Source organism: Chenopodium album, chromosome 8, assembly GCF_948465745.1.
Source record: "Chenopodium album chromosome 8, dcCheAlbu1.1, whole genome shotgun sequence".
Lineage (NCBI taxonomy): Eukaryota > Viridiplantae > Streptophyta > Magnoliopsida > Caryophyllales > Amaranthaceae > Chenopodium > Chenopodium album.
In genome coordinates, this window is record NC_137841.1 from 34816506 (window position 1) to 34831288 (window position 14783).

The 14783-nt window shown below is 35.6% G+C and overlaps 1 protein-coding gene and 1 non-coding gene across 2 annotated transcripts; both read right to left on the minus strand.

The window, feature by feature from the left end:
* Window positions 1–8414: 8414 nt before the first annotated feature.
* LOC145642923 (70 kDa peptidyl-prolyl isomerase-like) lies at window positions 8415–8891 on the minus strand. Its single transcript, XM_081694079.1, has one exon. It carries the CDS (start codon window positions 8889–8891, stop codon window positions 8415–8417), a length of 477 nt encoding a protein of 158 aa, XP_081550205.1.
* Window positions 8892–9917: 1026 nt separating this feature from the next.
* LOC145556908 (small nucleolar RNA R71) lies at window positions 9918–10024 on the minus strand. Its single transcript, XR_014092000.1, has one exon. It is a non-coding gene; the product is annotated as a small nucleolar RNA R71 (small nucleolar RNA).
* Window positions 10025–14783: the final 4759 nt, after the last annotated feature.

Below are 14783 nucleotides of genomic sequence, written 5' to 3' on the forward strand. Positions count from 1 at the left end.
TGGTATTATTTTGTAGGATTTTGCAGATTATGACGATTTCACATCTTATTAAACCACTACGAAACATTAGATTCGGATTATATTTTATGACCGTATATTTAAAGCCCAAGATCGAGTTAAAGAAATTTAGTTTGGTGATTAAGGGCTCGGTTTCGAGAAGAGAAAGGTCCACATTGTTGTTACGGAATGACGGGTCAAGATAATGGAGAACATGAATTTAGTTAAGACGATCCCAAGTAAATCTCGCTAATAAGCGGACCGGGCCCAATCCAAAACGCTCCACTGATGCTTAACTTCATTAATGGGTTTTGTTGATAATTAAGCCTATTAGATCTTTTTGTAAAGTCGGTGGACTTTGTTTGATTAGGTGGGAATTTGTCATAAAATGGGAATAGTAGTACGCAGTTAAGGAGGTTAGCTTTTAATTATTTTTCATTTGTTTTAGTTTTGCTTTTCTTTATTAGTAACTAGTAATCCATATTAAAGTTGGTAAGGTTCGAACTTGTGACCTCAGAGTCGAAAGATATATATATATATATATATATATATATATATATATATATATATATATATATATATATATATATATATATATATATATATATATATATATATATAACACTCGCCATAAATGTTGTCATAGATGGCAACATAGATATTAATGTTACATTTTCAAACAATAGTTTTGTTATTGTTATCTATTCATGCAACAATTATTATGTTTGTTGTCTTTGACAAGAAAAAGGTAACACTTTAAGCGGCTGTTGCCTTATACTTTATCCGTTCTATTAATACTGCAACAAGGAGGAAATTACGCATCCCAAAACACATTTTATATGTTAAATATCTATAATTGTCTAAGAGTAAAAATTATAAAAAATTAATATCGTGAAAGTATTTTATGAGATGAATTCAACAAAATCTAACATGCCTATATTTTACTTAACGTATAAATCATATTATATGGTCAAACAAGAGTGATGAATAGTGCAAAAAGTCCATTGTTGCAATATTAATAGAACGGAGGAAGTATAGTCTAGAGCAACATTTTTTTTTTGTTACTTTAGATCAAGGTAACAAAAATATATTGTTGCGTTAGATTACTAAGAGTAACATTTTTGTAAGTGTTGCAATCTTAAGTGTTGCCTATTCTCATTTTTTTTTGTAGTGTTCGCTACTTGAGTTTTCTAATTTATTTACTTGTTTTCTTTAATTTCTTGATCTTGCTTTTAATCATGCTTTATTTAATTGCTTTGAATATTTTAATTTTAATTATGTGTGAGTAGTTTATTTTTCTAGGGTTGTGGGGATCCATAAATAATATGAAGGGGTAATTTATTATTGTTGATTATCAATGTTTGATTAATTTCCTATTGATTGATTTAATGCTATGCAATTAGATTAGACCTGGTTTAATTGTATAAGTTACGCAATGTTGATTTTAAATTCGAAAGATGAGAATTGATGTTTAGGCTTTGTTTCAATAGGCGAGGTTAATTTATAAATGGTTAAGTCGAGATTCGAGAGATGCGATTTAATACTGGTAGATTAATTATGTGATTGTAATACATAGCGAAAGCCCTTTATGATTTGATTAATTATTTTATTGGTGATTTATTATTATGTTTACCCTGAAATAGTGTTTATTGGTAAAACTATACCCTATAGGGATTTATTTATTGATTTCTCCCTACTTTTATCTCCTTTAGTTTAATTTGTCATATCTATAATTTAGTTTATATTTTTATTTATTTATTTATTTTTGGCAGTTGGGAAACAAGACTTATTAATAAAAGACCCTTACACCCCCACTACATTGGGTATGTACTTCCAGTTTGTGGGAGTGGACACAACACTAGACGACTTACAACATTGAAACACAGAGTTAGACACATAATAGTGACTCGACATAGTGGACATAGAATTACAACAAAAACTACTAAAAGACGCAGATTTCTTTCTTGGGTGTGTAGACACCTACTTTTGGCCTCTTGTCCCGAAAGGAAGTGCGATGATGTTACAAAAATCCGTTCTTTATGTTAGATAAAAGTTGAAATGCTTATGGACTATGAAAAGAATTATGAAGTAAGTTAAAACCCATATTTGAGACCAATTTATCTTAGAGCCTTGTCCGATTACTAATTAGGCCTAAAACATGTTCATACATGTTTAAACTTGATTAATAACGGACCCAAATGCGTCTACGCAATGATTGCACGAAAATTTGATTTTCGATTCATCTGTTTGATATACATTTATATTTAGAGTAAATTTATAAAACCCAATAATCGTGTATCTATATTTATATTTTAAAAAGGAATGAATTAAGATTCGACTTCTTGGCTTGAACTTGTTCTCATTGGCTTAGGGATGGTAAAAAAACCACCCGCAAGACTAATGATTGATAAGAACAAAGAAAATACTTGATGTTCTAAATCAACTTTGAGAATAAAATCACCACAATGATCTTTACAAATGTTTAGACATTAGGTATGATATAATAAACCTTAAACACAATTGTTTTGGTTTATAAACAAGAAAAGAACTAACTTGCTTTCTCGAACATGACTTTAACTAAAATGTGAAAGCCATGTCATTGCACAAAATATCTCAAAACAAAAATAGGACATAAAGATAGGTCCATCTCAATATCATGATCATATGAATGGCCTAAACAATAGCAAGTCAATAGAATTACCCCAAATTGGGGGCTCCAAGACTTGTGAAATAGCAAGAATGCGCATAACCCGACACATGGGGGCTCCAATATCAACAAAAAAACAAAATGGGATATTCATGCCATTCGAGCAACTTTCGAGAATCACCTAAACTACAAATGGTTTACATAGATCTCGAGCCTTACAATTTTCAAATGTATCACAATGATTTAATAATCATTTTGTTCCTTTGAAAACTAAGTTTGCAACTGAACTTGGCCATGAAAGAAGTTACATACTCGAGCCATTTTCAAGTTCAACTTAAAAAACTAATCTTAATGCATAATTGTTGTTTCAATACTTCAATTTACTCTAAATATTAGAGAGTATGACTAGTATAGAGCAAAAAAAAAAAAAACAAAATCATGATGCATAAAAAATACTTGCTCATACGAAAATTTAGTAATCAATCATTATTCATGAAAATTGTATCAAGACACATTATTAACATAAGACGAACAATTTCATGAATGTAAACAAAAGAATCCTAAATTCTAAATTAAGGAGTCTTCATTATTCTCCATTGGAATTTCGCAAGGAGGATAACATCTAATTTCTCGAGCTTCAAAACAGTGACAAAATTTGAACTCAAAAGAAAGAATTCAAAATTACAAGAATAAACGAAAAATTTGAACAACATTTCATTTTTCCTCTTGTTTTAATGAATGACCAATATTACTAGACTTAGCAAATTTCTTCGTTAAAACTATGAATGGTAAGAAAAACGGTTTAAACACACTAGTTTAATCGTTTCCAAGATCCTAGTTGTTATCATAATAAGATGAAACACGTGATTTATAGACCCATTTTAAGCAACATAAAGGGTCTAATTATTGACAACAAGCAAATAATCAAAGTCACCCAATACTAGGGGCACAACATTCGAAAATGTAAAATGGGGGCTTACGAACTCGAAATATAACCAAGCTACACCAGTTCGATGATCTTTTCAAGAATTTCCTAAACTAACAAGTTTTATGCAAATCTTGAAATCACATTTTTATAAGTGAATAATAATAACCATCGGTTATTTTTTATTATTGATAAAGCCAATTTTGCAACTTACGCATGAAAAAAAAAATGAGTCGCAAGAACAAATTCATGTAATTATAAAAGTTCAAAATTCCATTTATAATTTTAATACATAATTGTTGTTCTAAACACTTCAATTTACATTAAAATTAACAAGTATAATCTATGTGAGCAAAAAAAAGAGAGAAATAAAGATCAAGTACAAAGTCAAAATTAGAATGAACAAAAAAAAAAAAACACATACTACCTCCGGGCCAAATTACTCGCAACTTTAGGGTATTATTTGTGAGATATAAAATATTCCAAAGTTGTGAGTAATTTGGACCGGAGGTAGTATATGCTTGACATGCTCATACAGGATCAATACTTTATCACTTCACATGAAATTTATTGCAATATATTTCTTAAACATGTCACAACAACAAACAAACAAATTCATGACAACAAATCAAATCGAAAACCCCAACTTTTGTTAGGATTATTCTTTCAATTTCTCCATTTTATTGACCAAGATCAAAGTCTGGTAGAATAAAATGAGAAAGATTTACTTTCCTTAGCTTCAAACGACAACCAAAAATGGAAAGAGATCAAGAATGGAGAAAGATGAGAAGAAGAATGTGAGCTGTAGATCGTGCTTCTCCAAATCTTTTACTAATTCAAATGTTGAGCGCAACTCATTAAGTTCCGCTTGGCATCCCAACGCAACCCAGTTTCTTGCGCGCGCTTGGCCAGCGCGCCCTACTGTGTTGCGCGCGGATAGTGGTCGTTTAAAAGACCAATACTCCGATTTTGATCCGTTTTGAATTTTTCTCAACAGTTTTGTACGTTGTTAGACGTAATAACGCGCAAATTATCAAAATCTTTTAATTAAAATTGCTTTGCATCCAGTAGTTTCTTTTCTTCTTTAATAGTTTTTTTGCATCATTTTGCATGCACACCGTGCTTTGTGCTTTCCCTAAGCATACATTTTGAATGTTTTTCATAAATGTGTCTTAAGACGTTCCGTGGTGGTGCTTACGTAAAAGCACCCATAGACAGGTTTGTCATTTTACTGTACTGACATCATATATGTCCGACTTTTCTTCTTTTTTAATGTCCGAAGCAAAAAGGAAGGCGTTGTGATGCAGCGTAAAAATGCAAAAGACGTATCGTACGGCGCAAAATTGTACGGCGTAGGTGTTGCGTAAAATTTCACTCACCCCAAGCTTTGCGAGATCTACCCTCGGAACTAAAAGGTAGAGGATTACTTTAGGCTTTAGCTCATGAGTTGACAGGCGCGTCAAACCATCAAGAACAGACACTTCTTGATTGGAAGCAAATACGGTAGTTAGTGAGCTTACTAGCTTACCGGACAGTTAGGGTGTCCGTCCACCCCCTGTATAAAGAAGCGACGAGACGATGTCGCGCCTATGTAGTCACGTGCCCCCAGTCCTAAAACACGTGTACTCATCTTGTGGACAAAACTGCGGAGAGAGTTGCCGACTTTCTTCTCTCTCACTGGATTTGGATATATGCCTCCAGTCCTAAAACATGTATTTCTATCTTGTGGAAATTCGGTTTGAATACCGAAACATTTAGGCTCGAATGCCGAAACATTTAGGCTTGAATGCCAAAAACGTCTAGGCTCGAATTCCGAAAACACCTTTTTCATCTTTTTACTTTGTTAAAGTCTGGCTAAAGTTTCAATGACATATCGAGGGACTTTAGACCAACGATGACACGATTGAGAGGAAATAATCCCCTTTTATTCTTTTTTAAAATCGATCTCTTCTCATGACTTGACATCACCCATAACACCTTTACTTGTAAAAGTGTTCTACAAATTCAAAGGATCAATCTAGATTCTTTAGCGCGTTGAGACTAGAGACAACTTTTTCTAGCCTTAATAGCTACTTTTTTCAAACACTTAGCAAACCAAGGATCGTTTCGACATCCTTAACCTTTTTGAAAGATTCTCTATGCTTACGAAACTTCACAGAATGAGTCTCGGATTTATTTCCTTGACTACTTTGATCATCGTCTATTATAGACTCGATCAAAGTGGGGGCTAACTGTAGACACCTACTTTGGCCTCTTATCCCGAAAGGAAGTGCGATGATGTTACAAAAATCTGATCTTCATGTTAGATCAAAGTTGAAATGTTTATGGACTATGAAAAGAATAATGAAGTAAGTTAAAACCCATATTTGAGACCAATTTATCTTAGAGCCTTGTACTATTACTAATTAGGCCTAAAACATGTTCATACATGTTTAAACTTGATTAATAACGGACCCAAATGCGTCTAACGCAATGATTGGATCCAATGGAACCTACATTGTTGAAAAACCGAGCCAAACAGATGAAACGAACATTAAATTTTCGTGCAAGTCCTATACAGATAGATATCCCTTTCAAAGATCTTTCCAACGGTATATTATAAGCCCAATTCTGAGCTAAAACGAAGAAGTTATGATCAAAACACTAAACCGGGCCCTAAAACCGACACCCTTGCACTCCAACGACCATATCTTTTTATCCATAACATATTCCAACGACATTTGAAAGTAGACATTTAGAGATTTCCAATGATATCCCACATGCTTTAATCCGACTTCGTAATCAAAAGTTATGGAAGTTTTAAAAACGCGTTTTTATATAAGGCAAACCGCAAAACAGCATTACGCCTATAAATAGGGGTCTTTGTTCAGCATTACGAGGACCGAAAATTTAGAATTAAAACCCTAGTATTCTGGAAACCCTAATCTCTCAACTTCTCTTACTATCATACTACTTTTTCTTCTCTCTTCCCAAATTCTTTCCAACCCTAATTGAATCCATTGAAGTCCTTGGAGGTACGAAGAAGAAAGAAAGTCCATAAACACATTAAACGAAGATTTAACATAAAAGAAGAATGGTTAGTTTCCTGAGCACTTATATAAATCACTTTTCCTTTATTGTTTAAATAACACTAATTGAATAAATCACATAGTATTCTTTTGTTAATCAAGACTAGAATTTGATAATTAATTGTTGTTTTATCGCTTAAGACAAGGCGAATATTGTTTATTTTGTTCTTTTCACGAATATTGATTAAACAAAGAATAACGACTTTTGCATTGTAATTCCTACGTGATTAATGCTTGTAAATAAAAACAACTAACGTAGTTTTAGGTTTCGCGTCGCATATATTGTTTGGTAATGAAATTGTAAAAAAGGAAGAGCTAGTAGAGGCTGTACTAAGGCTAAGATAGCAATTCCCCTCTAAAGTGAACGTTATCTTAGTCCCCTGGCTCCCGAACACATTTCTGGTTTATGTAGACCGATTTGGGCATGGGTAAACTTACGATTCGTGCTAATTATTCCATGAACTCCACATGGAAGAAAGGCATGAACGAGGTTTATGATTTTTCCTAAAACTCTTTGGCGACTCCTACTTGCTTCTTATAAAAAAGCGTAATGATAGAATCAATTCTAATTCATGGTCCCCCAAACAGTCAAAAATTCAAATCCTACTACACCTTAACAAGTGTAAAGTCCTAGGCTTTTAAAGGGCCAATGGGCATCTAAGGAGAAGATCCCCTACAATGGGAACACCCTCATTACAGGGTGGCTTAGGGAGTCAAACATAGGTGGTTAACGAACTTCCTCTTCTTACCAATTTGGTACCTGCAAACATAAGCAAAATTAGCATGGGAAACTCAGGGGTTAGGAATCTCCCTATGAATAGCAATCGCCGGTCTATTTGTCTTCCTTCTTCTTTTATCCTTCTGGTGAATTGTAATGCTTCTTCTTCCTATTTTTTTGGCTCTTTCTCCTCGTACAGATCTCGGTTGTGAAAGGAACCCTGAGTCTACCAGTGGCTGAGGAGATAGGATTGGAGGAAAAATCATCTTCTGTGGAGGAGAAAGTTCCTCCTTCTTAACTCGAGCTATCATTTCCTGAGGTTACGATTGAACCTACTTTCGAACAATAATTCTCCTCTTTCAAACACACCTCATCATGCACCTCTTCTTGATCTCTCTTGATTTCTTCCAAGCTTACACTAAAACTACTTATAGGTTTCTCTATTGGGTGGTTCACCGCCTTCACAACCAGGTAAGAGCCCGACCTCACATCATAGTAATGCATAGGTTTTCCTTGAGCCATCATTTTGTAATCCTTTTTGGAGATCGATTAAAAGGAACCCTGCCTCCTATGTCGGTTTCGAAATCGATATTTTGGCTCTACATGATCAGCGCTCAGGCCGTACTTCAAATAATCATTTGCATGATTCACACAGGATCCATTTGAGGGATCCCCAATCTTGTTATAAAAACGGATACTTGTCACATCCTTCTCGTGAACATGGGGAGTCATATCCACATCCTCCGAAATACAACTCTTAGACCCACTCCTAATGTCGCACTAATCTCTTCCATTGTCCATTTTTGATATGTTCTGGACTTGGAAAGCCCTTTGATTAAACTTCATAGGGGAAGGTAAAACAACACCAAGACCTATTGGAGTGTTGAAATCTTCAGCTACCAAACCATGATTAGACGAAGAAACCAACTCCATAGAAGACTTTACCCGTTTTCCTTTCTTATCTTCTAGAATTTGTGGTAGTCTAGAGTTACTCTTCCCTTTTGGTTGCAAGTCTATCACTTTGGCTATAGAGTTCAATTCACGCACAACATCAACATTTTAAGGCTCATATTCGGCGGCACGAGTTAGATCTTTCTTTGCCTCCCCTAGATTATTCATTCCCTTTGAGCAAAAATCTGTTCTATATAAAGCTTTCAAATTTGCAGGATTAAAATTCAACACAATTGAGCATAACTCCTTTCCTTCAGCAAATAAATTAAGCTTTATAGCACACAGAATAAGATTGAGGTTGAGACTAATGGTAAGATCACAGAATCTATAACTTTGCTCTTCATTTTCAATTACTGCAAAACACAAGAGTTTTGTAGCTTTATCATACTTAGACAAGGCTTCATCATATATGTTTTTCTTAAACAAATGGTTACCCACTTCTTTCATATTAACACACATTTGAAAAAGATTATCAGGTTCCCCAAATTGCATCATAAAGTTCAAAATATCATAAAACTCCTCTCCCACCCCATCATCATCTAGATGAAAAATAATTAACGCATCTTGAAGACCCACAGGGTCCATAATTACTCTAATGTTCTAAAAACTTTTAACCCCAAGCAAAGAAAACCCATATGTCACAAAAAAAGCTAAGGGTAACCAAAAATCAAAGAAAGGAAAGAAAATACTTCAAACTAAGACAAGGTAGGATACTAGCTAGTACTTCATAGAAAAACAGCCGTGAGAGCAGATATTAAGTTCTAGATTGTCGGGGTGAAGACTCACCGGCGACTAGAGGATCTGGGGTGGCCGCTGGCGAGTTGAATTAGGTGGGATTTTTGGTAGTTGTGGAGTTACTAATGAGAGAGAAGTTGGGGTAGTTGGGCATTCAACTGTTTAATCAATTAATGTTATCTATAATTTAGATTATATTTATTAATTAGGAATAAATTAACGTGTTTCCCTGTGGTTCAACCCTACTTCCCTATCTACTTTAGTTAGAGGACTTAGGTAATTCTTTTGATTAGGAGATACGACTTTATCCTGTCGAAAGTTTGGCGCCGTTGTCGGGGAAATGATATTACTTTTATTTATGATTATTTTTGTAGTCTACATTATTCTTTTATTTATTTATTTTTTTTTTGTCTCAGAGAACACTAGTTCTTTGGGACAGTTTATCATATTTATTTGTTTAGTACAGATTAAGAATCATAGATGAGTGCACCACCATCTTCTCCTGTTCGCAAGCTTAGCGATTATTCGCAGCCATCCTTGAAAGATTTTCCACATCTTGCTCCTACACCTAATATCGATGGAGTACAATTTGAGATTAAACTCTTATTTATTACTATGATCGAAAGCAAGCAATTTAGCGGAGCTAAGGGTGAAGATCCAAATCTTCATATTTTGGATTTCTGCCATTATTGCAACACTATTAGGCAAACTGGGGTCACTTAGGACCAAATCAGGGAGATTCTTTTTCCTTTTTCTTTGTGTGGTAAAGCTAAATTATGGTATAATGGATTGAATAGGACTGCACTTGGTATTACTGATTGGGATACTCTTGCTTTGAATTTCTATAATAAATATTACCCTGTAGAGAGGACAACTTTGTTAAGGAGTGCAATTCAAAATTTTGGCCAAGAAGCTGATGAAAGTTTATTTGAAACTTGGGAAAGATTTAAGGATTTGCAGAGAGAATGTCCCCATCATAAACTAGCACAGTGGTAGATAATCCAAGCCTTCTACAACGTGCTTGGATATAATTCAAGAATGATTTTGGACTAACTCTACAATATTTCGTGATAATTGTGGTCTTGTAGCAAGACTGTAGGAGCTCACTTGAGAAGATTAATGCTTTTCAAAATTATAAGCAAATTAGTCCATACTCTAACACCTACATTGCAGGGTTGAAAATTAACCAAAATATATTGTACAATAGTACGAATGTGCTTAACCCTCCACCACAGGTACAATAACCACAACAAAGGTACTACCAACCTCTACATCAGAGACCACAACAAGTTGTTACTCCTCCATCTAATTCTGGCCTATCAGAAATCAAAATGATGTTGGCTAATATGCAGAAGCAGATGCAGAGTAGAGATGCGCAAATTGACTCGATCCTAGCACATAATAAGATAATAGATAATCAAATTGCTCAACTTTACTCTACTCTGCAAACTTGCCATCAGGGAGCCTTACCATCATAGCCAGTACAACCAACAGAATACACAAATGCAATCACCCTAAGGAGTGGTTCACACTATGAAGGACCTCCTATGCCCAAAGATGATGAACATGTTACAACAAAAATAGCTAATCTTGATTTTGTTAAACCAAACAATGTTATTACTAGCCCTGTAGGGCTCCAGGGTACAACTAACTCTTCTAATAATTATTTACAGGGTAAACCCTAGGATAAGAGTGGAGATGTGTAGGGTCCCGCTATCAAACTTCCATTCCCTAATAGACATTTAAAGAGTAAGTTGGATAAGCAATTTGGTAAGTTTTTGGAGATTGTGATGAATTTGCAGGTAACAGTTCCTTTCACATATTTAATTACTCAAGTTCCTGCATATACTAAAATTTTGAAAGAAATTTTTAGTAGAAAAAAAATCTATTAGTGAGGTAGAGACAGTTGCTTTTACAGCATAATATAGTGCTATATTACAGATTAAATCTCCACCTAAACTAAAAGATTCGGGTAGTTTTCTATTCCATGTCATATTGGTAGTCTGATGATGGATAAAGCTTTATGTGATTTGGGTGCTAGTGTAAGTGTTATGCCATATTAACTATGGGTAAATTAAAAGCAACCAATATTACTCTGCAAATGGCCAACCGTTTTGTAAAATACCCTTTAGGTGTTTTAGAGGATGTTCCTGTTAGAGTAGGTAAATTTTATATACCTGTTGATTTGTTTTACTTGATATGGAGGAAGATTTGTAAATTTCAATTATTTTGCGTAGACCATTTCTTCATACTGCAGGGGAAATAATAGATGTGAAAAGTGGTAAACTTACATTATGTGTAGGGATGATAATATTACTTTTAATCTAAATAATGTCCCTAAAAGTCCCATGTTAGAGGAAAAGTGTTTTAGAATTGATGTGGTTGATGTAAATAATTTTTCTAATAAACTCCAAGCTCTCGTTAAATATCCCTTGGAGGCGGTATCTTGTGTTGCATCTGAAGGATTTATGTCTTCGTCAAGTGCAATTACTAGATATATAAATGAATCAAATTATGGAGATAATTAAGTTCGTACATTTGGGTCGTCGTTTTATCATAGCTAGAGGTACTAACAATCTTTGGGCTAGTAAAATAGGCCGAAGCCCACTTCGACGGATCCTATAAGGTCACACAAAGGGCTTAGATCGAGCACGAGAGGACGAGGCCCAAGATGGGCCTCGTCCCCAATTATGGCCGGCCATATAGAAGGTTTAGAGAGGTTTTGGGTTTCCTAACCTAGTCTAATTATAATATGATTATAAAATAGGTGCCTAGGTAATTCTAGAGAACAGTTTTACTATTAAGTTGAAACCCTGATTAGAAAACACAAAACCACCTTCTCTCAAAATCCTCTTGTTGGGGTTTGGTCTGTCCGACTCACCGCGGAGATAAACCCATAAACAAGACCGCACTCTCTATAAATAAAACCATTAACATAATTAAATTAATCACAAGATTAAGATAAAACGATTACCTTTTGGAGCGTGCTTTGGCCGACCGAAAGGGCTCTTACTTGAAAGCTAGCTATGAAAACACGAAGCCTCCAACGTTGATCCACTCGCACCAACAAATACCGACAAGGTCCAATGTCTTGGGGTTAGCAAGACCCGACCAATAAAACCCGAGTAATTGAGTTCAAAGGATTTCACTAAATGTAATACCTTTTCCAACTCTTGAGTTCAAGGGTTTTCACTTACTAGTGATGCCCTTTACAACTCTTACTCAAGCATCATTTCCAATGCCCTTACTTGGGTATTTATAGAAAATGATGAGAGTATGATTGTCTCTCCCACCAATGTGGGATAGTGGGATTTTCACATTTAATTTTAAAAGTAAAATTAAATTATTTAAGCAAGCTAGTAATAAATTAATAAGTGTCAACTATTCATGAGAGAGAAAAAGAGGACCACTTGGAGAAGGGGGGACCAAACTTGCTCCCCACTCTCTTCATGTCCATGTGCCACTTGTCCTCCTTAAGCTCCCACTTGCTCCTCCTTGCTCACGGCCCAGCTACCTGCGCCATAGCTCGCGCCATAGCCCAGCTACCCGCACTCGGAGATGCGGGCTGCTACTTGCGGCTAGCAAGCCACGCACTCGAGTGCGGGTTGCTGCTGCACGCTGCTAGCATGCGGCGCACTCAGAGTGTGGGCTGTTGTAGCTTGCTGCCCTTGGATGCCGCAGCTGTTAGTAATGGTGCGCTAGCAGGCACCAGCAAGCCTAGGCTCGGCTTAGTGCGCATGCTAGCCCCCTGCTTGTGCATTATGCCCCTAGCACTCGGATTGCTCGGGGCACTACGATGCTAGTAGTATTTTTGGAATTATGTTGATATATTACTATTTGTACGTCTCGCCTTTTATTATTTCCGACTCGACTTCCGACGCTCGGTTTCGACGCTCTAAGCTTGATTTTTCGACGTCTTAATAAATATTACTCGGTTGACTCATTAATTCGTCCCGAATTAATTCTTCGCTTCGGTTCGTTAACTACTTGGGTGTGACCCGAAGGGTTCAGTCAAGATTAAGATGTAATATTAATTATGAATTAATATTACTGATCGGAAGCGGCCTCCACCCAGTCATTTCGATCACTTGACCTTACTGAATATATTAGATTTCTAATAATTCTGAACCCACTATTAGAATAATACACTTGTTTGAAGGACATTATTCCTTTCAATCTCCCACTTGTCCTTCCGGACAAGTGTGCTTTTAGTGTATAGCCCTTTTCCTATGTCGCTTAATGCCTCTTCATGAAATATAAGGTAAGATTATTTTGTCATCCTTATTACGTCCATAAGTGTTTCTCGATTCCGAGTCCGACTGTCAACAAAGAGATGATTTCTAAAATTCATCCGAGCACGGCCATGCATTTTTACAGTCTCGCTCTACGAGAGGCCTTGTAAACAACAAAAACATCTTCCCTATTTTTAGTAGAGGGACATTTCCAATCTTGTAATGTAGCTTCTCTTACTAAGAGGACCTAGCCGCCCGAGTGATGCCGTTATATTCCCCTATTACGGCAGGCATTTGACAATCATCAAAGCGGACTAGTACTCAAACAAGAAATCGCACAATACTCATGGTTAAGGAAAAAGGTTCCGATAGTAATAATGAGAAGTATACTTATGACGATTTTTAATCTCTTAAAGTATTCTCATAGGTCGATCCAGTATGGTTCTAAACCAATACCTTTGCAAATGATTCATGACAATCATTTCCTTGTATCACATGAAACGGTGCTATAAATCAAACTACACACAAATATCAACTGGTCATTAATCGTCCATTGTTTAAATGACCTCGATTAGGGATAATTTTCGATTATAATATTCAACGTTCACTTAATAGGTGTTTCCTTACCAAGACTGGTCTTGATACCCTATTTTGAATATTCATACAATTGAATGGACTCATTATTTAATTCTAAACCACAATTAAATAGTCAACAGAGTAATTTAAATTGCATGAAAAATTTAATTTCTCCAAAAATTGATTGATTCATCATAGTGCTTTACATTAAAATTGTCCAAAATTAATTAAAACACTAAAATAAGGAAATCAAAGCCAATCTCCAATGTGTCTGATTCCGATTGCCTCAACGTGCTTGTTGTGCTTCACTTGAGACAAAGGTTTAGTCAGTGGATCGGTTACATTGTCATCCGTTCCAACTTTACAAATTCTGATTTCACCTTCTGATTTCCATTCTTGAATCATGTGAAAACGCCGATCGACATGTTTGACCTTCTGATGTTCTCTTCGCTCTCTGGCCTGAGCAATAGCTTTATTGTTGTCACAATAGAGGTCTATTGGTCCCTCGATGGACGGTACAACACCAAGTTCACCAATGAACTTGTGAACCCAAACTGCCTCCTTAGCTGCCTCAGATGATGCCAAGTATTCAGCTTCAGTTGTAGAATCTGCAGTTGTGCTTTGCTTATCACTCTTCCAACTAAACGCTCCTTAATTGAGATAGAATATGTACCCAGACTGTGACTTAAAGTCGTCTTTGCCTGTCTGGAAGCTTACGTCGGTATAACCCTCAATAACTAATTCATCTCTACCACCATAAACCAGTAATTTATCCTTGTTCCTTTTTAGGTACTTTAGGATATTTTTGGCCGCAGTCCAATGCGCCTCTCTTGGATCTGATTGGTATCGGCTCGTAGCACTCAAGGCATGTGACACATCAGGCCTAGTACATATCATGGCATACATGATCGATCCAATAAGCGAAGCATATGGA

Coding starts and splice junctions, on each gene's coding strand:
- LOC145642923 (XM_081694079.1), bottom strand. CDS start 8,891: ATGGACCCTGTGGGTCTTCAAGATGCGTTAATTATTTTTCATCTAGAT.